General features: G+C 41.4%; 1 protein-coding gene across 2 annotated transcripts in view; it reads left to right on the top strand.

Annotated features, from left to right (window-relative positions):
- The window catches only part of TULP4 (TUB like protein 4), a 241,134-nt gene that overhangs the window by 171,882 nt on the left and 41,925 nt on the right, over positions 1-27,327 (top strand). For both annotated transcript variants that reach the window (XM_036247847.1, XM_036247846.1), the window contains exons 3-6: positions 162-290; positions 5,365-5,526; positions 22,521-22,701; positions 25,875-26,009. In XM_036247847.1, coding sequence (XP_036103740.1) covers positions 162-290; positions 5,365-5,526; positions 22,521-22,701; positions 25,875-26,009 — 607 coding nt within the window. The remainder of the gene's footprint in view (positions 1-161; positions 291-5,364; positions 5,527-22,520; positions 22,702-25,874; positions 26,010-27,327) is intronic.

Consider the following 27,327-nt stretch of genomic DNA (forward strand, 5'->3'; position numbering starts at 1 on the left):
GACTCTGCCCTGTGTGGGCTGTGCCCTGTCCCCTCCACTGATCCCCAGTCTTTTCCTTTGACCACGCATTCTGTTTAGTTCCAAAGCTTGATCTCTTTGTAGGCTAATCCTGGCCCACTGGTTCATTCCCTGTGGTACATGTTTTCTTGGTTGTTTTCTAGGTGGTGCTGGTGAGGTGGAATGAGCCATACCAGAAGCTGGCCACGTGTGACGCAGATGGAGGGATATTTGTGTGGATTCAGTATGAAGGAAGGTGGTCTGTGGAGCTGGTCAACGACCGAGGGGCCCAGGTGAGTGGGCTGGAGCCCGTCCAGAGACAGTGCTGGGGAAGCAGCACAGACCTGTGTTTCTGGGCACAACAGTCTTTCAGGACTAGGTGGGGAGAAAGAAATGGAACCAGAACCCTGCTTTTCATGCTGCGTGAGTGTCTCTAGACAAAAAGAGAGCACGATCATACTTCTCAACTTGCTGCTCTTGTGAGAACACTTCAGGTTTTAAAGCTGTAATTAAATCTATGAAAACGTTTTTTACATTCAGTGTGGGTCGCACGTTGAATCTGGGTCCTCTGAAGTCCTCCTGGCGCATCACTATTTTGCTCCCTTCCACAAGGTATTTCCCGTGTCGCAGTCTCCGTGGCTCTCTCGCAGGGTGCTGCGCGCGACTGTTTCTCAGCACCCCTCACCAAGCTGAGGTCTTACACTTCTTCTCTCGGGTTGCAGTTAGCGTGACCACCTGTGCTCCTCCTCAGCTTTTCCTCTCTGATACAGACTTGGCTCCCTGGGAGGAAAGCAGTTGCTCCAGGGACACCCTGCTGAGCTGTGCTGTTTTTTGAAACCTGCTCCATTGACTTTTCTGGCTTATGGGACAGCTTTGTTCTTCCTCCCACGCACGGACGGCTGCATGGAGCTCGCCTTCTGTGCTCCAGGACATATGTCCCATCCCAGGGGGTCAGCAGAACCAGGGCTTCAGAACCGAATCCTCACTCTAAGATGAGGGGTCTCTAGACTCTTCTCCTCTCCTAGCGTGTTTTCCCTGTGGCTGCCTTTACACGTTTCTGAAGACAGGGTTCTCACCCACTCCTCTCCCGTCTGTTGCTTAGAAAAGCTGTGAGCTCTGTGACAGAGATGAGTGAAGTGACATAAAATCGCAAGGAGTGGAGATATTATTAGCAGATCCTTATTAAAGGATCTTTATAAGATGTCATCACAGAAGACAAATCTACCTCTGGGTAAAATCAAATTTTCTTTTCTTTGTGGGTTTATGTATTTGGTAGGGTGAATGTAATACTTTTGACTGACGCTGAAAGGCGATATTGCAATAGGCAGTTAGACATGAGCAGAGCAAGGATGATGGTCCAGGTACAAAAGGTCACCAGGGCAAAAAGCCCAGGTGCCTAGCAAGGGGCAAAACTGGGAAAACATGGACCTAGCCCCCCAGGGTAATCTTTCCTCCCTCGCATTTCCCTGGTCATGCAGTTTGGACCCCCTGACCTTTCCTCCCTAAGGATAACATCTAGGCCTCAGCTATAGTTCAGTTCCAGGCCCAGAAAAACCTCAAAACCAGACAAGCAGCACCATGGCTGCCTCAGGACCAGTTACATTGACTAATGACCTCCTGTCCTAGTGCCAACCAATCAGTGGAGACCATAAATCTGAAAGAGCACACCTGGAAAACTGATGAATATTCTATTGAGATTCTCCCCTGAGATCTCCCCTAAGATTCCTGCCTGCAAAAGAGAGATAAATACCTTGCCCCATTCCCTTCCCCCCTTTTTTTTTTTTTAAATTATATTTTATTTTTTTTATTTATTATTTTTTTTTTTTATCCTCACCCAAGGATATTTTTCCATTTTTTGTACAGATAGAGTGGGAGGGAGAGAGAGGAAGGTAGAGAGAGAGAGAAACATCGATGTGAAGGGACACATCGAGTGGCTGCCACCCACACGACCAACCAGGGCCGGGGACAAACTGCAACCGAGGTACGTGCCCTTAGCGGGAACCGAACCCGGGTCTCTCGGGACCGCAGGCCGACGCTCTAACCGCTGAGCCAAACTGGCCAGGGCCCCTTCCCCCTTTTATTCCCCCACAGGTGTGAGGGTACCCCAAGACACTTGCATCCAGGGGAGCAGTGGGCAGAGGCAGCCTTCCCAGGACTCCATTCAGAAGATGTTGTTATTCTCAGTTAATGGAAAGAAAGGAAAAAACGTCAGGGAGGTTCAGTAACTTGCCCAAAAAAGGTCATGGGTGCTAAAGCCAGAACTGAACCCAGGTTTGAGTCCAAAACACTCTACCACATTGTCTTCTTCCCCAACAAGAAACGATTTTCTCTTTTAGCAGAAATGCATCTATTCATAGTATATTGATAAGACATATTATTCCAAACATTTTTTTAGATAACAGTACTGTTTAATTGCTTTATATTTTTATTCCTGCATTGTGGCTTCCCAAAGTGCTTATTTAATTCTTTTAGTTCTGAATGTACCTTTGCCGTATTCCCTATTCTAAGATACGGACGTTATTTGGGAGATGTCTGAGAAATCTCCCCTACCCCTCCTTGTTATTCAGATGTGACCGCAGTAGGGTGCCAGTCTGTGCACTTCTCCTCTGACATGGTACATAACACCCAGGAAAGGTGCTTCCTGGCATCAAGGGACAAAGGCCCCTGAATCTGGACAAACCTGGTTCTTGATCAGCAGTGCTTTTGGAGAAAGATCTTGATCAAAGGAGGAAATGTAAAAAGTTATAAGCAGAAATTTTATTTAAAACGGGGTTGAGAGGCTGGAAGAGAGAACTTTCATGCTTGTGTCATTCAAGCAGAGGCCTGAACCCACAGGAAGAGGTAGGTACCTGCATCTCCCACAGAAAGTGATGCTCCTGGATACCTTAGCAGGCGGAAGGAAAGATTCCTTCTTGCCCAGTAACAGCTCAGCCAATGGGAGGCTGCCATAGTTCAGCCAATGAGAAGTCACTATACTTGAACCTTTCACTTTCCCCCTGTGGAACCTTCCTTCACAACAGCCCCTCCAAAATCCATCAAAGAGCATCAGTTGTTTCTCTGGACCTGGTGTGGTTCGCCATTAGACTGAATGTCATCAACAGCAATTCTTTGTTGTTCCTGACTAAACCTGTCTGGTTATTTGTTAAAGGTCAGCATTGTACAAAAGCGCTCCAGCCTCAGCAGCCAAGTAGAGCTAACACCACATCTTTTTCTCCTGACTGGCAGCCTGTCTAAGGAGGGAACCGTCTGTCATCTCCTAGCAGCTGTGTGGGCCCTAACTCCACCATATTCCGCAGCTTTTCTTGTCATTTCTAACGTGCAGATAGCATGTTAGAAAAAAGAAAGGAAGGATGAATTCAGACGTGGAGGTGAATCAGCTTACATGAACCATAGGACATCTGGAAGTACCTAGAATCTCAAATGCCTGTGCCAGCTGGGTTCTACCAAATTGTTCATTGTATCTTGTGATGTGTTGTATATTTTTGTATAATTTTACTTTTTGGAACTCTGATTCTACACATCTAAGGACTTATTGAACAATTGTCATATTAAATACCTACATTTTGGGGAGGTTGGGTTGCTTTTCATTGTGTTGAAGTCAGATCTTACTGGAATAAAGAACACTGCACTAGTGATGATGAATCACTGGTCGAAGGAATGGTGGCTGTCTACACCTGAACCAGTATCTGGTGGGAGGAGGGACAATTTTGTGACTTGGAAGAGGAATATCCTTAAAAACTGCTCAGAGAAAAATATTAGAAGAATGAGAGGTGATCCTTGTTATATAACATGACTTTCATTGAAACAAAGTAATCAAACATCTGGCAAAAGCTAAGTGGTGCTTTAACAATTTCTTTTATAGGAAATGGTTGAGTCCGTTGCTTCAAAATTGAGTCCGGAGCAGTGCATGCATAATTTTACAGTATTAGCCACCAAAGAGGGTCTGATAAAAGCTGTCTCAGGCAGTGGGTCATTCAGGCTGCTGCTCAGCTTTAGTAATCCATGTCTAAGAGCACTCGCTAGTGAAGCAAGAGCACTGGAACCCTCTGCAGTTGAAAGACAACCAGTAGAAGGGTCATTCTGCTTAATTTTCTTTACAACATTTGGTCCTGAGTTTCCCTGGTTTTTTTTTTTTTTCCCAGTTGTGATATGTTCTTACTACTCTGTGCTAATCTAATTTATTTATTATTTTTTTAAATCTTCACCTGAGGTTATTTTTCTATTTTTGTTCAGATAGAGTGGGAGAGAGGGAGAGACAGGGACACATTGACTGGTTGCCTCCCACATGACCCCGACCAGAGCTGGGGACAAACCACAACCAAGGTATGTTCCCTTGACTGGAATCGAACCCATGACTCATTGGTCCTTGGGCCGACGCTTCAACCAGCCAGGGAGGAAGGGAGAGGGAGAGAGAGATAGAAACATCAATGAGAACATTGATTGGCTGCCTCCTGCATGCCCCCCACTGGGGATTAGTCCCACAACCTGGGCATGTGCCCTGACCAGGCGGATGCTCTAACCGCTGAGCCAAACCGGCCAGGGCAAAACTTTTACTCTTTTAAAGATACCACTAAGAAAATGAAAAAGCAAACCACAGAATGGGAGAAATTATTGCCACACACATTTCTGATAAAGGATTGTATTTAGAATTTTTATGACACAATATGGCCAACTTCTTGACATGTATGAATAGGTGAATATGAATACTTGTATATAGCAAAGAATTTGAACAGACATGTCCCAAAAGATGGTGTACAAATGACCAATAAGCACGTGAAATGCTCAACATACTAGTCATTGGGGAAATGCAAATTAAAACACAGTGTCCTATAACTACACTAGGATAGCTAAAATAAAAAAACTGACAACACCAGGTGTCAGTGAGGTGTGGACCTGCTGGTACTCTCATATACTGCTGATGGGGGTGTAAAATGGTACAACCACTTTGGAAAACAATGTGGTGGTTACTTATGCAGTTACACTTACCATATGAACCAGCAATTAATTCTACTCCTAGGTATTTACCAAAGACATGAAACCATATGTCTACAAAAGGTCTTGCCCATTTTGGTTATTCTGTCTGTGTCTATTTTCTCTGTGAAATGGGCATGGTAATACCTACCACAGGTGGTCTTGACGAGATTTATTAATGTGTGTGAAGCACTTACACTGACACATGCTGTTCAAATGATGTCTTTTCCGTTATATAATATTGTTACAATACATATATTATGTATATTTATATTGTTCTCTTTAATCTCTTGATCTTAGTCAAAGGCTAAGTTAATGACTATATCTAGTCTTTGATAAAAGTGCTTTCCCTTTGTGATTACAAATTGACCACTTTTGTCTGTGTGTGTCTCAAAGGTGAGTGATTTCACGTGGAGCCATGATGGGACTCAAGCGCTTATATCATATCGAGATGGGTTTGTCCTGGTCGGTTCTGTCAGTGGACAAAGACACTGGTCATCTGAGATCAACCTGGAAAGTCAAATCACATGTGGCATATGGACTCCTGATGACCAACAGGTAATGCCTCATGAATATGGTTGTGTAATGTTAAAACCATGGGAGCTGAGAAGGAAATGAGTTCAGTATTATCACACAGGGAAGAAGGGATGGAGCTAGGGGAGTTGGCTCCAAAGCCTCTTAAAGAATCAGGAAGAAAAAGAACAATGACAGTGTCCCGGTAAGTATTAAAACAAAAATTTGAAATGACCCATAGATTGGAGAAATAATATTTTCCACCAATATGGTAAACATTGGGCTAACATTTTAATTACAGAAAATGGTGACACAAATTTAGTTTTAAATCTACGTAACTAGACAATTGGTAAATGGATAATGGACATACATAACAATTTACAGAAGAAGTTCAAGTAGTCAGTAATCATGGTGGAAAAATATTCTCAGAGAAAAAATGCTAAATAGCATAGTGAGGATATATTTTCATTTATTAGCAAAAGTAGTAGTAAGCTAATGTAGGTGATTTTACTTATTGATAAGAGTAAAATCAAATAAGCATTCGTATTCATTGCTAGTAACGATGTGTATTAGATGTTTGAGGAAGCATTTTGGTGTAGAGTATATCAGAAGTCTTAAAAATCATTACCCACTTTGACCTGGTAATATACTTTAGGAATTTATCGAAAAGAAACAAAGGGAAGAAAATAACAGTTCTCTATTAAAGTAGTCTTTATGATAGTAAAAATTTGGCAATAGCCCACTTGTTTTAAAAATAAGATGGTTAAGTAAACTGTGGTGTAACTACTTAACATATTACATAGTAGTTCCGTAAATTGTAGATTGTGGTTACAAAGATGGTGTAATAATTTGGGAGAGCTCTTATGTTCTAATGTTAAGGGGAAAGTCAGGATTTGAAGTGGTATATGTGGTGTGATTACCACATCAAAACACCCAAGTGAAGCCTGTCTGCAGAGTGCAAAGAACTAGAAGGAAGTGAACCCAAGTACCACGAGCAGGTTGTAATTTTTATGGTGATGAACCTCATTTTTTCAAACATAATTTCAAAATTTTGTTTAATGTTCTATTTTCATGATAAAACAACATGCAATAACCTAATAAAATGATTTGTTATTCATTGATTTTTAAATATAGTATTTACTAGTTAAAACCTTTGTAAATATAAAACTTGTGTTGTCTAAGTACAAAAGAATCCATAAAATGCTGAAACATTTCAAGCAGTTTAATACGGAACCATAACTTATTTTGAGCCACTTTGTGTTTTTTTTTTTTCACTGAATTGCTTTCCTCTAGTTACTATATGTTTCATGTTTCCATTTTTTTTCAAGTAAAAAGGGCCAATATTTTTTTTTTCTCAAACTTAGTGTTGTGAGAAGTATAGAAAGATATTCTCAGCCCCATGTTTCTTCCCTTGCCTTCCTCCAAAGGCTACTACTTATCCAGTAAAATATGCATGTATCCATATGCGGCTTTTGGATTTATGTATTATGACATTTTATTTTTGTAGGTTTTTACTGTCCCTTGTGTCTCCTCAAAGAGAAGCATGCCACAGTCCATTAAGTAACCTTGCATGGGCACTTCACCTTTCCCTGCAGTTTCTTCCTCTGTGATAAGGGGTGTGAGTTATTTCCTGCTGAATTCCCAGGGCTTTTGTAATGATCACATGAGGGAACAGAAGTTCTTCCTTCACCTGGTCCTAGAGTGATAGAGCCCATGAGGCTCATGTGATAGTCCCCCTGATGAGCTGTACCAGCCAGTGTCCCCAGCACACTGCACACCTGAAGTGTGACAGACACCAGACCCAGAGATGCTGGGGACACAGTGAATAAGACTTAGTACCTGCCTTTGAGGTACAAGGGGTCCACTGAGACAGACTAGCATCCTGTGCCACGTCCTGGGAAAGTTGCTAAGGTAGCAGGCAGCATGGTATCATGGGCATCACAGTGGAGATGGGCTGCAGCTTCCAAGCCAGGCACTGGGACTTGGTTCCTTAGACCTGTTGGCAAGATGAGTGGCTTTGACAGGTGGCTGGGCTCCTGGCCCATACCTCTGACCCAATGACTGCCTTTCCTGGTTCTTAGGGCTAACAGGTAAGATTTGTTCAAGGGAAGTGCTCACTATCATTTTTAAAAAGGCTGTTGACCACTGATGCAATGAGGATCCTTGGAAGAACTTAACATAGAGAAGAGAGGTATGGGATACTCTTTATCCATCAGGTTTGAACTGAGACATGGAAAAATAATATTCCTTTCTTCATCTCTGTCACTCTTCCATATCTCTTTTTTGTTTTGAAAATTACTAATGAAAAGAGATTATGAAGAAAGCCTAATGTTTATAATGTATATTTAAAGTAGTGCCTCCAGTCCTGGGCGGTTTGACTCAGGTTAGAGCATCGGCCCACGGACCAATGAGTCGCGGGTTCAATTCTGGCCAAGGGCATGTACCTTGGTTGTGGTTTGTCCCTGCCCTAGTCAAGTCCTGCGGGAGGCAACCAGCTGATGTGGCTCTATCACATTGATGTTTCTCTTTCTCTCTCCCTACCTCTCTCCTACTCTATCTGATAATAAATGGAAAAGTATCCTTGGGTGAGGAATAAAAAATAAAAGTGGTGCCTCCATAGTCTCAAGGTGTGGACTGCAAGAGGCCACTGTCTCTTCCCACCCCCCGGACAACCTCCTGCCCTTAGTGTAGAGTAATACAGCCTTCAGAATGAAACTGCCCCCTCACATCTTGAGATAGCGCTGATCATAATGGAATTTTAGGCTGCATCCTGTTAACTTTCTAAAATATAAGCAGTACTATTTTATAAGCAGTGAGTTAAAAGCTCAGCTCTTTTCCTATTTGTCATGTATTTTCTGTAGTCTAGAGTGGTGATTTATATACCCTTTGGGAGTTATGGACAACTATGAATAGCAAATGGAAATTGGAAACCCATTCCCAGAAAACTGTGCACATATACATACATGATTGTATATATATCAGTTTGCATAGAATTTTGTGAGCTCATAGGATTCCATCCATGGTTCCTCCCCCTTCAAATCCTAATCTAGATAGTTTGGAGGTAACTTTGGGGTAATCTTCCCCAACTTTTTATTGTGCACATATTCAGACATTACCAAAAAGTTGGAAGAATATATCCTCTTTAAATTCAGGAGCTAACATTTTGCCATATTTGTGCTCCCTGTCTTGCTCTTCCCCTGCCTTCTTTCCTTGCTCTGTCCAGACACACACATTTTTTTGTAGTACTATTTTTTTTTAATCCTCACCTGAGGACATTTTTTGCATTTATCTTCAGATAGAGTGGGAGGGAGAGAAAGGGGAAGAGAGAGAGAAACATCGATGTGAAAGAAACACATCAACTGGTTGGCACCCACAGGGGCAGGGACAAACTGCAACCAAGGTACATGCCCTTAGCGGGAACCGAACCCAAGACTCTCCGGTCCGCAGGCCGACGCTCTGACCACTGAGCAAAACCAACCAGAGCTGTAGTACTATTTTTGAGAGTAAGTTGTAGGCATGGCATATCACCCTTAAATATTTACTATGCATGTCCTATAATTAAGGTCATTCTATATTATCACACCTAAGAAATTAGCAGTAATATTATCAGGTATTCAGGCTATCTTTATATTTTCCTAATGTTTACAAGAATGTGTTTTATAGACTTTTTTTTGTTTGTTTGGAACCAGGACCAGTCTTGTTTATCTATAGCAATTGGTTGTTTTGTCTTTAGTCTAGAATAGTTTCCTTTTTAAAAAATGTTTTTGTGATATTGCCTTCTTAATGAGTTCAATGTAGTTTCCTTATTGAATGTTCCACACTTTGGGTTTCTCTGATTATTTACTCATAATATCATTTAACCTCTCCTAGGATCTGTATTTTCTATAAACTAGAAGTTAGAGCTAGATTAGAGTTGGATTAAATAATTTTGATTAGAATACTGTATAGATGACATATTCTTCACACTGAACCACAATAAAAGGTGTATAATATCATATTATCCCACTGTGAGGGTTGCTGAGTTTGATGGAACCTTTGTAAAAACAAAATTACTTTTCATAGCATGTTCTCTAGTTTTATCTACACTTATAGCTATTTTTTTTCAACTGGTGTGTTTTATTTCAGGCTTAAAGTTGTCTTTCATTAAATTGTAAGAGGGCATGCACCCCTGCCTGGGGTTTGTATAGTAGGTAAGGATTCTGTCTTCATGTGCTTGACTCCCATAACAGAATTCCACATGCTGTGGGGCTTAAACAACAGGCATTTGTGTCTCACAGTTCTGGAGACTGGAAGTTCAAATCAGGGTGTTGGCAGCTTTGATTTCTCTTGAGCCTTTCTCCCTGTCAGTGGTTTAGACTGGCACAGTGATTGGAGAGGCCTCCAAAATCTCTGAAGAGTCTGATTGGTGAGGGTCTTCTCTTATACAAGGCTAGTCTGTGAGGCTGGGAGAGGCAGCTGTTTTTTCTGAGGTACAGATACCAACACAGAGAGTCAAGGGAAATGAAGAAGCAATAAGCTTTCTGGCCCAAACAAAGGTATAAGATAAATCTCCAGAAACTGACCCCATTAAAGTAGAGATATATGATTTACCTCATAGAGAATTTAAAGTAGAAATGATAAAGGTGTGCTTAATGAGATCAGAAGAAAAGTATATGAATGAAGTGAGAATTTCAACACAGGGACAAATCATTTTTTCAAAATCAGATATTATGGAGGTGAAGAATATAATACCTGAAATGAAAAAAATTCACAAAGGGTGAATTTTGGGTTAGATCAAGCAAAAGAAAGAATCAGTGAACTTGAAGACAGGTCAGAAGAGCAAAAAAGGAAAAAGGTGAGAAAGAGTGAAGAAAGCTTAAGGAACTTGCGGGAACACCATCTGCTGAACCAATATATGCATTTGGGAGTCCCAAAAGGAGAAGGGTGGGAGGGCCAGAAAGCTTATGTAAAGAAATAATAGTTGAAAACTTTCCGAATATAGGAATTATAAATTGTTTTATGGAAGCCCTATGGTAACCACCAAGAAAATACCTGTAGAAGATACCCAAAAAATAAAGGAATCAAAGCATATGAATAATAAAGACAGACAGCAAGAGAGGAAAAGAGGGGCAAAAGCACTGGGACTGACAGAAAATAATGAACAAAAAAAGCAACAGTAATTCCTTCCTTATCAAGAATAACTTTAAACATAAATAAATTAAACTACCCAATCAAAATACACAAAGTAGCTGAATGGATAAGAAAAACAGAATCCAACTATGTGCTGCCTACAGGGGACTCATTTAGATTTAATATCATATATAGGCTGAAAGTGAAGGGATGGAAAAAGATATTCTGTGCAAATGGTAGTCAAAAGAGAGCAAGGGTGACTATTTATAGCAGACAAAATAGACTTCCAGTAAAAAAAAAAAACTGTCACAAGAGACAGAGACATTATATAATGGTAAAAGGATCAATTAATCAGGAAGATGTAACAATTATGGTAGGAGACTTCAGTACCCCACTTTTAGTAATAGGTAGAACATTCAGACAGAAAATCCATAAAGAAACGGTGAGCTTTAACAACAGTATAAACCAAATGAACCTAACAAACAAAGAACATTCCACCTCATAGAAGCAAAATATATATTCTCAAGTGCACAAGGAACGTTCTCCAGGATACAAAACAAGTAACCCAACTTTAAGAAGATTGAAGTCACATCAAGTACCTTTCTTTTTTTTCTTTTTCTTCTTTTTTTAATCCTCACCCAAGGATATTTTTTCATTTATCTTCAGATAGAGTGGGGGTGGGGAGAGAGTCATTGATGTGAGAGAGACACATCAACTGGTTGCCTCCCACACAACCCCAACCAGGGCTGGAGACAAACTGCAACCAAGGTATGTGTCCTTGACCAGAATCGAACCTGAGACTCATTGGTCTGTGGGTCAGTGCTCTAACCGCTGAGCCAAACTGGTCAGGGCTCAAGTATCTTTTTTCTTTTTTTTTTTTTATCCTCACTTGAGGACATTTTCCCATTTTTATTCAGATAGAGTGGGAAGGAGAAAGAGAGAGAGAAACATTGATGTGAAAGGGACACATTGAGTGGCTGCTACCCGCACGACCCAACCAGGGCCAAGGACAAACCACAACTGAGGTACGTGCCCTTAGTGGGAACCGTACCTGGGTCTCTCTGGACCTCAGGCTGATGCTCTAACCACTGAGCAAACCGGCCAGGGCTCAAGTATCTTTTTCAATCAAAATGAAATGAAACTAGAAATGATTAGCAGAAGGAGTACTGGAAAATTCACAAATGTGTGGAAATTAAAAATTCTTGATTAACCAAAGGGTTAAAAACACAACATACCAAAACTTATGGGATACAGCAAAAGCAGTACCAAGGGGGTAGTTTATAGCATTGAACACCTACAACATTAAAAAGAAGAAGAAAGATCTCAAACAATCCACTTTACACTTCAAGGAACTAGAAAAAGAACAAACTTAGCCCAATGTTAGCAGAAGGAAGGAAATGATTAGAACAGAAATATAATGAAATATAAAATAGAAAAAAATCGACAAAACTAAGAGTTGGGTTTTTTGAAAAGAGCAACAAAATGGAAAAACCTTAACGACTAAAAAGAAAAGATGACTCAAATAAAAAATCAGAAATGAAGGAGGAGACATAATAACTGATGTCACAGAAATAATAAGCATCATTAGTGATTACTATGAATAATTATATGCTAACAAATTGGATAATGTAGATGAAACAGATATGTTCCTAGAGAATAGAACCTACCAAGACTGAATCATGAAGAAATAGAAAATCTGAACAGGCCTATAATTAGTAAGGAGATTGAATTAGTAATCAAAAAACCTCCCAACAAAATACCAAGACCAGATGGCTTCACTGGTGAATTCTGCCAAACATTTAAAGAATTAACATTATTCCTTCTCAGTCTCTTCCAAAAACTTGAAGGGAAAGAAATACTTCCAAATTAATTTTATGAGGCCAGCATCAGCCTGATACGAAAGCCAAAGACACTATAAGAACAAGAAAATTACCAGTGTCCCTGATGAACACAAGTACAAAAATCCTCAACAAAATACTAACAAACTGAATGCAACCACACATTAAAAGAATCACACAATAATCATGTGGGTTTTGTCCCTGGGATGCAGGGACATTCGACATATGAAATGAATTGTGATATGCTGCATTACCAGATACAGCATAGGGACCACAAGATCATCTTAATAGATGCAGAAAAAGCATTTGACAGAATTCTTAACCTTTTTCTGATAAAAACTCTCAATGAACTAGGAATAGAAAGCAAAGACTTCAACATAATAAAAGCCATATATGGAAAATTCACAGCTAATATGCTTAATAGTAAAAAATGGAAAGCTTTTTCTCTATAGTCAGGAACAAGCTGAGGATGCCCTCTTTCTCCATTTCTAGTCAACATAGTACTGGAAGTCTTAGCCAGACATGTGAGGCAAGACAAAGAAATAAAAGGCATTTAAATAGAAAAGCAAGAGGTAAAATTTTTCTGTTTGCATCTTATATGTAAAAAAAAAAAAAATAATCCTAAAGACCACACACACACACACACACACACACCCTGTTAGAATAAATGAATTGAGTCAAGTTGCAGGACACAAAAATTAGTTGCATTTCTGTACACTAGCCATGAACTATCTGAAAAGGAAATTAAGAAAATCACATTTATACTAACATCAAAAATAATAAAATACTTAAGAATAGACTTAACAAAGGAGGTGAAAGACTTGTACACTGAAAACTACAGAATGTTGATGACTCTACGGCCATACCACCCTGAATGTGCCTGATCTTATGAGAATGATGACGAAAGAAAGTAAAGAAGACACAAGTAAATGGAAAGATATCTGTGTTCATGGATTAGAAGACTTAAATTGTTAAAATGTTCATACTACTGCCCTGGCTGGTATGGCTCAGCAGTAAGAGCATCGCCCACGGACCAAGGAGTCCTGGGTTCAATTCTGGCCAAGGGCATGTACCTCGGTGCAGTTTGTCCCCGGCCCGGTTGGGGTTATGTGGGTGGCAACCAATCGATGTCTCACTCTCACATCAATGTTTCCCTCTCTCTCCCCCTCTCCCCCACTTCTTCCTCCGCCTCTTCCTCCAGCTCTATCTGAAGATTAATGTAAAAGTATCCTCGGGTGAGGATCAAAAAAAAAGAAAATGTTCATACTACTGAAAGTGATCTACAGATTCAATGGAAATCATATAAAAATCCCAATGGCATTATTTTTACATAAATACAAAAAAAAAAATGCTAAAAGTTAAATGAAACCACAAAGGACTAGGAATAACCAAAACAATCTGAAGAAAGAAGAACAGGGCTGGAGGAATCACACATCCTGATTTCAAATTATATGACAAAGCTGCACTTTTACAGCAGTATGATATTGGCATAAATATAGACATAGGGGCCAATAGAACATCATAAAGAACCATGAAATTAACCTATGCATATATAGTCAAATGATTTGCAACAGGGGTGCAAAGAATACACAGTGGGAAAGGATAGTCTCTTTAACAAATGGTACGAGGAAAACTAGATATGATCATGAAATAAAATGAAATTAGATCCTTGTCTTATACCATATAAAAAAATAAATTCAAGCTAGGCTAGTGTGGCTCAGTGGATTGAGCGTCTTCCCATGAACTGAGAGGTCCTGGTTCAATTCCCTGTCAGGGCACATGCCCAGGGTGTGAGCTTGATCTCCAGTAGAGGACATGTAGGAGGCAGCTAGGCGATGTCTCTCTCTCACGTCTATGTTTCTATCTTTCTCTCCCTTCCTCTCTCTAAAAAATTAATCTTTTTTTAAAAAAGAAATTCAAAATGAATTAAAGACTTAAATGTAAGACCTTGACACTGTAAAACTCCTAGAGGAAAACACTGGGGAAAATTTTATGACATTGGTCTTGGCAGTGATTTATTGGATATGACACTAAAAGCTAGGCAACAACAGCAAAATAAGAAAAGTAGGACTACATCAAACTAAAGAGTTTTGCACAGCAAGGTTAACAATTGAGTGAAAAGCTAACTTCTGGAATGGGAAGAAATGGTTGCAAACCATATATCTGATAAGCAGTTGATATCCAAAATATATAGGGAGCTCCTTAACTCAATAAAAAACAAACAACACACACACACCAAATAACCAAATTAAAAAATGGGCAAAGGATTAGAACAGACATTTCTCCAAAGAAGACATACTAGTGACCAACAAATACATGGAAGATGTTCAACATTTCTAATCTTCAAGGAAATATATAACAAAACATGAATCAGCTGTCACCTCAAACCTTTCAGGGTGGCTGTTATCAAAAAAATAAAAACAAAAGATAAGCGTTGGTGAGGAAGTGGAGAAATTGGAATCCTTGTACACTGTTGGTGGGAATGTAAAATATTGTAGTCAATTAAAACAGTATGGAGGTTCCTCAAAAAATTAAAAATAGAACTACCATGTGATCCAGAAATTCCACTTAGATGGGCACTCATCTAATAGAATTGAAAGGAGGGTCTTGAGGAGAGAATTACACACTATATTCATTGCAGTATCATTTACAATAGCCAAGATGTGGAAACAACCTAAATGTTCATCAACCAAAATAGTCATCATCATCATCATCATTATCATATGTGGTACATACATACAATGGAATATTAGCCTTAAAAAGGAAGACTAAGTAATAAGTGGATGAGCCTTAAAGACATTATGCTAAATGAAATAATCCAGTCATTGGAGGCCTGATACTGCATGATCTCACTTACATGAGGAATCTAAATCAGATTAATAGAAGCAGAGAGTAGAAGGGTGGGTGCCCTGGCATGGAAGGAGTGGAAACATGGAGATGCTGTTTAATGGATCTAAAGTTTCAGTTATGCAAGATGATTCTGTCCTAGAGATCTGCTGTTACCTGTTACCAGTACTGTGTTGTACACGTTAAAATTTGGTAGGTGTGTAGATCACTTGTTAAGTGTTATTACCACAATAAAACAATGTAAGATATTTGGGGGGGGGGGGCCGAGTTGTCCAAATTTATTTCAAAGCCAGTTTCTCGTGAACTTAGTGTTATGTTTTCTTCACGTGCCTTATTAACGCTACAGCATGATAACAGCCTTGGTGTTGACGCAGAACCCCCTGCATGAATGCCACTGTTTGTCCAGACGGCTGCACTCCAAAACCGAGCTTACGGGGTCGCATTTCTGAACCATGAATGCATTGCTGCTCTGACAGCCCTACCCTTGGCATTGAAATGTGTCCTTGTGTCACACTGGAGACAAGTGACCTGTGTGCTACTACCAGTGACAGACACACTCCGACTCAATTCTAGGCAGCCCCTGCTGAACCCTCTTCCTGGCTAGACCTCAGCTTTGTCCTAGAAAACTAGATTCTCATCACAAATTATTTCATAGAGAGAGACACACACACTTGAACAAACACTGGCAGAGTTCTGTGCACTCAAGGCTGTGCTGGTAGGGAACAACTCCAGCCCAGTTAAGTTCTTGCCTGGGAAAGCTTAGGCTGCCAGAATTGACTCTTCCAGACAACACCTGACAGTAGGGCCCCAGTCTCCCAGTCTTGCACAGGTGGGAGGATAGGTCCCTAACTTTGATAAAATCCATTAGCAAACCCAGATGGCCTAATCACGCTGGCAAACCCCACCAGGGCTTTATTGAATTTCTACTTCCCTGACTCTGCTTGAATCCCTCCCTACCTCCCCACTTCCTTCTCCTTCATTCTCCTTTAAAATGCTCCATGGGCCCTTGCTGGTTTGGCTCAGTGGTTACAGTCTCGGGTTTGATTGTGATCAAGGGCACTCACCTCGGTTGCAGTTTGTCCAGGGATGTGTGGGAGGCAGCCAGTTGATGTCTCTTTCACACATCAATGTTTCTCTCTCTCTCTCTCTCTCTCTCTCTCTCTCTCTCTCTCTCTCTCTCTCCCCCCTCTCCTGCCCGCCCCCCGCGCCCCATCTGAAGATAAATGGGAAAAAAAATGTCCTCAGGTGAGGATTAAAAATAAATAAATAAAATGCTCCTTCAGTCACCTCTGCACAGATGGAAATTGAGTTCAGTTCGTGCTGGACTCTTCCCTTTAGGAGTAGTTATTACTTGTTAACATGTGTCCCTACCTCCAACTAGTGTCTGGCTTTGTTTATCTTTGTCACCAGTCACAAGTGCTGTTGGGTCTGCTTCCGTCGTTGTGTACCCTGACAGCTACTGGTGAGTGGGAAGCCTTTTACTCTGCAGACCAGGAAATTATTTCCTCTTACCCCTTTTTGTTGAAGAAGTTCATTAGTAACTACAGAAAGAAATTACTATTTTCATATATTGAGACATATATTTAGATACATTGTAAAGATTTGTAGCATTGGGAAATGGGAAAGGAATGAGAGCTCATCTAATGTAACTTATTTTGGGCTGACAGAAGGGATCAGCGCTGGAGGTGGATGATCAATTCAAAATGATAAGAGTAGTTAGGAGTCAAAATAGAAGCAGAACCGGGGGCCCCAACTCCCAGTCCTGAGTCCTTTGCAAAGGAAAGGATTTGGACTGTCTACAACAAACAGGGTACCAGATTCCAGCATCACTCAACATCTTTTGCCTAAACTAAAAGTGCACATTCATCCCCAGACTGCATGGTGTGTGGCTGCCCTGGACACTTCACCCTGCTCCACAGATCTGAGAGAGTCGTATTCCTGAAACATTTCTTTCTACCTCATTCAGAGTACACTTAAATATATATATTTTAGTAGTACATTCACATGGTATGCAATTCTGAATGTTCAGAAGGATAGATGATGAAAGGCCCCTTCCGCAATCCCCAAGCCGCCAGTTCTGTTCCTTGGGGTAAGTGGTGTTCCCAGTTACTTGTGTATCCTGGAGATATTCTAGTTAAATGTGAATTTTAATTATCCCTGTAGTCAAACTATCCCCTACTGCCCCCCAAAATCATGGGTGGGTGTCTTAAAAGGATGAATAAACTTAAAAATGGAGCCTGAAAGATTTGAGGAAGAATGTTTGAGCAATGCGAATTATTTAACATTAAATTTGATGCCTTAGGCAGCTAGAATATCTCCTTCTCTGAAAATCTTTAGACATAGGACAGTCTCTTATTTTTATGGGTTAGTTTATAAGCAGTCTTTTCGGCAATGAATACATGAAACAGCTTCAAAATTACATGTTTAATCGGATACAAATTTTTTATTATAGATATGAATGAGATGTCTTCCCATATTTATCACAATAAATATTAAAATATCTGTTTTAGAAGTGATTGTTATAGTCAACTGTGAAATTACATTTATCTTTTTTTAAAAAACTAGGAAATCGTCTATTAATCAACTGGGCAATCCTGTCATTTACAACTGTCTTGATTTCAGTGACTCTGTTTCTTTAGTTGCAAAATATTCAAATCTGGCCTTGAAGCATATTTGCAGGCTAGTATTCTACCCAACTGGGAGATCTTAGAAAAAAAAAAGTTTGACTTCATTGGCACCTCAGAACAAATTTTCTAAGAAGAGTAGAGAGACATCACAGCTTGTCCCTTCATTCCCCTGTCCACACTGGCTCAGCAGGTGTTTGCCACCAGTGGGGCTGAAGTTACAAAGGAGGAATTTGTAATCACTTTGTTATTTGTTCCCCAGTTTTAAATCACAAAAGCAGATAAATGGGGGGAAAGTCAATTTCTCTGGAACCAGTTCCACTACTGCTAGTTAAACTCTGCTGCAAGAGGGGTGAACCTTTATAGAAGCATGCTTTTTTTTTTTGGTAGCTGGAATTTTTTAATATGGTCTTTTTTCAAGAATTTAGATGAGTACCAATGTCCAAAGATAAAGGTACTGCTTCTGAAACATAAATATTTTGAATGATTTTTATATCCTCTTCCCTTTGGTTTATGGCTTGGTTTATTTTTAAATTACTGGTAATGATTTACATTTTAAAATAATTACATCTAAAAATAGTTTATTTTATTTTATTTTATCCTCACCCGAGGACATTCTTCCATTTTTTGTTCAGATAGAGTGGGAGGCGGGGGGGGGGGGGGGGGAGGACATCGACGTGAAAGGGACACACCAATGTGGTTGCCACCTGCACGACCCAGCCAGGGCCGGGGACAAACTGCAACCAAGGTACATGCCCTTAGTGGGAACCGAACCTGGGTTTCTCTGTACCGCAGGCCGACACTCTAACTGCTGAACCAAACCGGCCAGGGCCTAAAAATAGTTTAAATGGAGTACATTGAAATTGATATTATATATGGGTTTTCCATAATTATTTAAAAATTTCCTTGATGTTAAAAACTGCCCTGCAATGAGAGAGAGCCATTGAATTGATATGGCCTGAGGACCCTCAGTTTCTACCAGCTTGTTGGTTCTTTGTGTCTACATTACAGAGGGCATTGTCCCTGGCCCATGCATTGAAACCTGCAGTCCAGCAAGAAAAATACGAGACAAATGTAAATCATTTAATCATCAATTCGTAATTCAGAGTGTTTTTGGAGGCCAGTTTTATGGGAGGATTTGAGCAGAGCATTGGTTTATTGCTTAGAAGAAATTAAAGAAGTTCTTCCTTCAGTTCTAGGGAAAATTGGGCTAAGGCCAAATTTTGGACAGAAACTCATTTACTAATAGTCACTGAGCATCCACTCATGACAGGCAACAGGTGAGAAACGTGGGTGCGGGCCTGCCCTCGAGAAGCTCATGGTTTAATGGGAAAGACAGACATGCAAAACAGCCAAGTTCAGAGTGCTGTGGGGTCTGTGGTTAGAGGGAGATTGATTCTGTGTGATGGGTCCCTAAAGCTTTCACACATAATGTCTGAGCACTTGTTATGTGTCAGACGCTGTACTGGACATTGGAGACAAAACACCAGCCCCATAGTCTTTGCTGGGAGAGGACCTGGCTCTGTGTGTGTTGGTTGGGGAAGGATAAGAGCACACATTTCATTTGGGACATCTTGACTTTGATGGCCTTTTGGCACATCCAGGTGGCAGGAAGGCAATTGGATGGATGAGACCAGAGCTTAGGGAGAGGGCTGGGCTGGGAGCTAGTGTGAGTGGGGTCCGTGAAGCCGTGGGCATGACTATGGTCTAGAGAGAGAAGAGGGCCTCAGGCCAAGCCTGGAAGAGGAGCCAGCACCAGTCTAAGAAACTGGGGGTGGGAGTGGCAGAGACTGATGCACCCGCCGTGGCCGAGCTCCTTACCAGACTTTCAGTCTTGTTCTCCAAGTCCCCAGTTCACATAAGCCTTGTCTCATTGGAAGTGATTAGGCATGAAAGGAACTTGAAATAGTAGAGATTTTAAAAATCTGATTTCATGTTGTATCAGTGTTCTTCAGTTATCTGTGACACACTTGTTCCGAAACAGAGTAACTCCCTCCATCATTGCTTGACAGCTAGACTGTTAGTGCCGGTTTTTGCCGTCTCTCAAATTTTATAGGGTATTATCTTCCCAGTAGAGCTTTGGTTAGAACTAGTTAATGTTGGGAATTAGTGTGTGTGGAGGGGGTGGCTTTTTGTTCCATTTGCCTAAATGTAATGTTAAACACTGGTAATTCATTAAGTCATTAGTCCTTTATTCAAGAATTAGGTGTCTTCTGTTGTCTGGTATCTGTTTCTTTAAAATGAAAAAAAAAAAAAATGTGAGTGTTAGAAGATGCTTCAATGCAGAGGTATTTCCTCCCTCCCTTCACAAATACTTCCTGCCATGTGCCTTCTGCTATGACACACCCTGGGAGATGGTGGCCCAGTCCTCATAAGCTGACAGTCTAGTGTGGGGACCAGAAATCAAATAATCATGGTGAAGGTGTGAGAGTAGTGATGATTGCACCAATGGAAGACAGTTGTTACTGTGAGAACTGACAGAGGGGTCAGGGAACTCCTTTCCTACATCCTTGGGAAGAGGAAGTGTTTGCTAATGAGCTGTCATTACTAAAAATCAAAGGCATAAAAGGTACGTGACCCCTTCAGCCAGCACCAAGGTACAGAGCTGCTCTTCAGAACATACTTGAACAAATGAGTGAGGATGTGGAAAGGGGTGAAGAAAAGCCTTTGTCACCCATGACATTTGCCTTACAGTGGGGCTCTGACATTTTTTTCTTTTTTTTTTCATTTGAAATATGTGAATCATACATTTCAGTTAAAGTTGCAGGAAGTCACATCTGTAGTCATCCTTTGGAACTGCTTACCACCACCTTCAGTGTCTGCCCTCCTGGAGTTTCAGTGGTGTTCCTGTTGGTTTTGTCTGCTTCTCTTTAAGTGGCATGCACCAGTAAATGCATCACTGCCTCTGGGGGAAAGCAGCGTTAGCCTCTTACTTGTTTTAGCTTTCAGTCATTAAAATATAGATCATTTTTAAAGGAGTACTTGATGGAAATTGATTTATTCTAACAGTTCTATAAATTCTGTGAGCTTATTACTACTTAAATGAATTATATCTTCTATTGCAATTAGGCTTAATCATCAGCATTTTGTCCTAAAGTTATCTTTTGATAATTTTAATTCACTGACTTCATTCACTTAACAAAAAATACTTATTGAGTGTCCACTGTGTACCCAAAGCTCTTTAGGTACCAGGGGTACAGCTGTGAATTGTCTTTATCCCCAAGTTTAGTGTCACAATCTTAAAAGCAAAAAGAGGCAAGGATGTAAAAAACCTTAATAAATTCTGGTCTTTCTAGTCAGATAGCCCTGGTTTGACCACTTGACAACTTGACCTCTCCCAAGTTGTCTCTGTGTCTGCAAAATGGAAATAGTTTGCTTGCTTGTCACAGTGAGTAACAAATCTCATTAGACACAAAAGACAGAAAGTTTTAATGGCAACAGATGCAGAGACCACCAAGGCCTGCTTTCTAGGCCCCGGGTTCCCCTCGTTACAACCAGCTGGATGGCCCCACTGTCAGGGAACTTCCAGCCTCTGAGATGCTCTGGTGCTGCTCGGGGGGGGTTGGGGGGGGATCCCCCACCCGCCTTCCTCTCTCTGCCTTGTACCTGTCCCATCCCCTAGACCAGTCCTGAGTGTGTGCTTCCAGACCTGGGACCTGAGGGGCATTCCCTAGGGCCAGCCTCAGCACACCAAGGCCTTGGCCCATCTGAGCTTCACTCCATCATTGCTGGTACTTAACTCACAGGATTATTTTGACAATGAGGTAGAGATTTTGGTATAGTGCCTTGCACAAAGTCAGCATTCAGTGAAGGTATTAATTGTTAATACATTATAACATTATTAATTAATACCATTGTTATTCGCAGTGAAATAAAACATTAGACAAACTATTTCAGGAGCATCTTCTTTTCCAAATGTGGTTAGATAGCAGCTTACATACCCAAATGTATTTTCTCTTAGCTCAAACACACACACTTCTATTTTGTCCTCTAAATTTGAGAAATTCTTAACAACAAACCTCTGCTGATTCTTTATTTTCCAGAAAAATATTATCCTTTTCTTAACCCTCCTCCTACAACCTGAGAAAACAAAACAACCCACAAAAAGTGAAACTGGGATTTGTTCATATTATTTGATAATGTCCACAACATAATGAATATATTTATTGTGCTGCTAGTCACATTTCAGTATTAGAGGACTAAAACTCTTGCAATAACAACCAGCTAAATTTTCACTACTTAATGCTTTGTGTATCCCTTCAGTTTCTTAACTGGTCTGTTTGTTTAGCTTTATTGTTGAAAATATTACAGATGCCCCTCCTTTCCTCCTCCACTGACACCCTCCTCCCCACTCTTGCCCCCCAGCCTCACTGCACTGCTGTCTGTGTCCATTGGTTATGCATATGTGCATGTAAGTTCTTTGGTTTATCTCTCTTCCCCAAACCCCTTCCCTCTGAGGTCTGCCAGCCTGTTCCCTACTTCCATGTCTCTGGATCTATACGGGTCTTTGTTTTTAGCTCTAAATATATTTTGTTCTTCTAAACAACTTGCAGGGGTGAGATTTCTGGGAAAGGGAGGCCTTTGCTCCCCGTCCATCAGCAGTCCTGGTCCTCACTTGCAGGTACTGTTTGGCACGGCCGACGGGCAGGTGATCGTCATGGACTGCCACGGCAGGATGCTGGCGCACGTCCTCCTGCACGAGTCGGACGGCATCCTCAGCATGTCCTGGAACTACCCTGCTTTCCTGGTGGAGGACAGCAGCGAGAGCGACACAGACTCCGACGACTACTCCCCGCCCCAAGGTAGCTCACTGCTCCACAGGGACAAGCACAAGGAGGGCACTGAACCCATTTAGAGGAGGAGGGGTAAAGGCCTGCCACAGGCACAGCACCCTAACTCACTGGGAAGGTGCGTGAACTGAAGTGCAAAGCCGGTCAGCCTAATCCCTGTTCTCGATTTGACTGTCTTCTCTCTGCCATCCCCTTCTCACTATCTGGTCAGGTTGATGAAGCGCCATTGGCTTAGGTTTTTCTACATATACAGGGAGACTTTGTGACTCTTTCTGTGTCCCTGGGAGTAGTAAGAGTAAAGAGAGCTGAAGATTGCCCTGGCTAGTTTGGCTCAGCAGTAGAGCGTCAGCCCATGGACCAATGAGTCGCAGATTCAATTCCGGTCAAGGGCACGTACCTCGGTTGTGGTTTGTCCCTGACCCTGGTCGGGGTCGTGCAGAAGGCAACCAGTCGATGTGTCCCTCTCATGTCGAGGTATCTCTTTCCCTTTCTCTTCCATTCTCTCCTTTCCTCTCCCTCACACTTTATCTGAAGATAAATAGAAAAATATCCTAAGGTGAGGATTAAAAATAAGAGAGAGAGAAGGAGCTGAAGATGAAGCATGATGTACTAGTACAATAACTTAGTATGCGGCGTTCCGCATCCCTAGTGTTGTTAAAGCCCATAGCTTTAGTTGTGTTAGAAAATGGTTAATAGTTCTGCCCTTAATGAAGGGCAGCATGTTGGGCAGACATCCTAGTCCCTGTCTTTATTTGAGGCAGAAGCTCTTCCCTCTCTCAATTCAGAAGAACCTGCCTTCCCACACCCTTACCTCCACCCTCAGCCCTCAAGCCTCACAGTGATATTAAACCAGATTCGCTGGCATCTGAGTTTCTACACATTTGAACCAGCAATGAAAGATCGTTTCAGACATGGTGGGGATGATTTTGAACTTCAGCCTCCTTCACCTCATGCACTGTCTTACCTTCAGCTGTGTGAGAGACCCAGCGAAAGGCACACCTTTGATGTTGGTGAAGCCATTCCTATCCAGTGTCAGTGCTCAGCACTGGCCTGCCCAGGACCCTGGCTCTTCCCCGATGTCCGACCCCTGCAACCACCTCTTTTTATTACAAAATGAAACTGTGGAATGAAATAGTGGGAGGGATGGCTGCCTGCTTAGAAGTGGTCCACTGCTGCAGGACCTCTGCCCCCAGGCTGGACAGCTGTGCTCCCACTGCATGCTGGGTGCCCTGGGTGGTCTCAGGGTGCATGTGGACAATCTCTGCCCTTTCCTGTGACTGGGGGGCGCTCTCATCCCATGGAGGGCTGGTCTACGGGACATCCTTAAAGAGTACCCCATATCAGTTCCTGCCCCACGGGGACCTGGAGTGCCCTCACTTTGTCTTCTTCCTGCCCCAGATGTGATAATATATTATGCTTCCCAGAGAATACACACACACATTTATTTGTGTGTGTGTGTGTGTGTTTATTTATTTTAGGAGAAGATGTTTGCACATGAAAAAAAATGTAAATCAATGGTAGTGTTTTAGGATAGGTGGGTCTTGAGGGAGAGTGTTCTTAGCACCCACAGATCCACTGGGGGAAGTAACCATGCCTTTTGCTACTAGGACCCAGCCTTGAATGAAGTGTTGATAATTTTTTCATCCTCGCAGTAATAAAATCAGTGTCTTAAAACATTGTACTTACGCCCTGGCCGGTCTGGCTCAGCGGTTAGAGCATCAGCCCGTGGACCAATGAGTCACTGGTTTGATTCTGGTCAAGGGCATGTACCTCGGTCATGGTTTGTCTCTGGCCCTGGTCAGGGTTGCGTGGGAGGCAACTGGTTGGTATATCTCTCTCACATTGATGTTTCTCTCTCTCTCCCTCCCTCCCACTCTATCTGAAGATAAATAGAAAGGTATCCTCGGGTGAGGATTTAAAAAACAAAAACAAAAAACATTACACCCAACATGTATCTAAAACAGAACTTTACCAGAGCGAATGCAGATGTACTGACCCCCAGTTATTACTGTGTGAAACAAGATCCAGAGACCAAGCTTTTGAAGCAAATGTAGAGTAAGTGTAAGGATAGAATTCAGTGCCTGGTGCTGCTCTAACCAGTTGCCTTTCTCAGAAGCAATGGGATGATTTGGAGATAATGGAATTTACTTTTCACATAGAGCAGCGCTTTCCTGGTAGCCATGGGAGTTTGAATGCAGAGGTAGGTACCTGCAGCATGTTAAGGTGAAGCAAAGGAGAGCAGTAACTTGGGGTCCAGGGCTGAGTTAGGGTGAGCCGGCAGATGTCAGGCAATCCACCTGGCAGGCTTCCAGAAGTGAGCTCAGTGTAGGTGTAATGCCTGCAGGAGTCTTCTGAGAGAGCCCTGATTCACCCTGGCCCAGGGGAGGGACTGACTTTTACTTTCTGTAACATGTGAAAGAATCCAGAAGGTGATCTATCATGGCTCCTTTCTTAACATCCAATGTGTACGTACTGCTTGAATTTATAAAGCAATATTTTTTTTGTATTGTACTACGGGGCAGCGTAGCAGAATTATCTGAGCCACATCCAACTTCAGCCTTCTCTCCGCATTTAGGGTCTCTTAGGTTAAAAACTTAGCTAAGAACTCATGGCAGCTGCTGTGGCTGCTCATATCCTGTAATGTTAAAAAAAATAAAAGAGTATTTAGTGTTGAAGAGCCACTTTTCTCTGTATGTTGGACCAGGATTAAGAAAACATTTTCATCCCTCTTTTCACCTTTCTTATACAGGGTAGGACAAAAGTAGGTTTACAGTTGTGAGTATGCAAAAACAGTTTATTCTTGTATTATTATTTATTAATTATTATATTATTCTCCATAAGAACAACTGTAAACTTACTTTTACCCCACCCTGTATGTTGTATGACATTCAAATAATTTATTTTTACACATCATTAGAAGCATAGAACACATTAGCACCCAGTTAATAAACCTCTCACACATTTTCACCACTGCATATCCCAGGGTTCTCTGGTGAGCACTGTCTCTGGGATATATGGTTTGGAGTGGTGTAGAATGGTGCTTTATTTAGTAACATCCCAGTCCAGAGTCTGATCTGCATTGCTGGGCAATTTTCAAGACCCTCCACAATATTGCATTGTTGTTGCCCTGGATTTGGGTCATGTGCTCATTGTCTCTTTTTCACTCAGCACTTTTGTCCCCACAGATGGTCCAGCAGCATATCCCATCCCGGTGCAAAACATCAAGCCACTGCTCACTGTCAGTTTTACTTCGGGGGACATCAGCTTAATGAACAATTACGATGACTTGTCTCCTACTGTCATCCGCTCAGGACTGAAAGGTACAGAGGCTACATATGACCCCAGGCCCAGGGATCAGCCTTCCAGACTGGATGCTGTATACCCAGTACTTAATGATTCTCAGTGACCTCCTTCTGACCTAAGGGAGTCTGTTAGTAAAGGCCCATTTCCTTTTGCTTTTCTGCTATTTGACAAGTTTCTCTAGTCTTGCCTGGAGGAAGGATTCCTGACCGTCAGTCCTCATCTTCACATGCTGTGCTCCCACTAGGACAAGAGTGGTCCTCTCTCTGGTGTATGGTGTGTTTGTCTCTGGCTGACACTGTGTCTGCAGAGTATTGGACAGCAGATGGTGCACAAGACACATTCACAGCAGCCCCTGTAATTTTAAGACTTATTAAGGGACTGATTGTTGTGCAGTAAAGTTACCTGGATAGACTTCTAGAGGTTCCACAATTGCCAGACTGAGGCATTGATATGAAGGTCAGCAGTCAAGTGCTGATACCATCCTCATTGCCATCATGAAATGCTGTCATCTCAAGGGACAGTCCGTGTCCATAGGCATTTGGAGTGTTCTGAATTTTGCAATTCGAGAATACTACTGATGGTGTGACCCTGATGAGTTTTTGGAAAAATAATTCTGTCTTTTTACAGTTGAATGGTGAAAAGTAGAAATTCCTGGGCTGCCTCTGGTCCTTGATGTTCTAGGGACCAGCTATAATCTGAACGGGGACTAGGTCAAACTGGAACATTCAGTTGAACTTGCTACTGTCATTCAAAACTGGCCATCAGACCAGAGAGTGCTGCCCATGTGCTGCTGCATCCCAGCTGAGTCACAGCATGTTCAGGAATCACGGGGAAATAGAGAATCAAGTCCATGTACTTAACTATGGATTGGTTGGACTACATCATACCTGCCAAGTATTTAGTCATTCTGTTTTTAAACTAGAGAATGTTTTTAGAAACAATCTGTACTCCCATCTTTGGGTGTCATGTTTTGCTGTTTCAAAACTATAATTGTAAGAAATTACTTAGCCCAAAGACTTCTGAAGAACATGATCCATATAGAAGTCCTTTATACCACAAATGGGTTCTGTTAGCAGCTGAGTATTTTTTTATGATGGTGATGAACTTAAATTTCTTGTGTTTTTTTTTCCTGAATTTTTCTGTCTGTTGTGGAGCTAAAATATAGGGATGGTCATCATAAAAGATAAATTCTCCCATATATTTAGTAATTTAAGCTCTACGTTTTTCCTTCAAAAATTCTATTTTCAAATCTTTTAACCAAGTTTATTAATTTAATCAGAACCTGCCTTTAGTTCTGGAATTCTGAATATCTAATCAGGATTAGAAAAGAACACA

The sequence above is a fragment of the Molossus molossus genome, unplaced genomic scaffold, assembly GCF_014108415.1.
Source record: "Molossus molossus isolate mMolMol1 unplaced genomic scaffold, mMolMol1.p scaffold_m16_p_8, whole genome shotgun sequence".
In the NCBI taxonomy this organism is placed as follows: domain Eukaryota; kingdom Metazoa; phylum Chordata; class Mammalia; order Chiroptera; family Molossidae; genus Molossus; species Molossus molossus.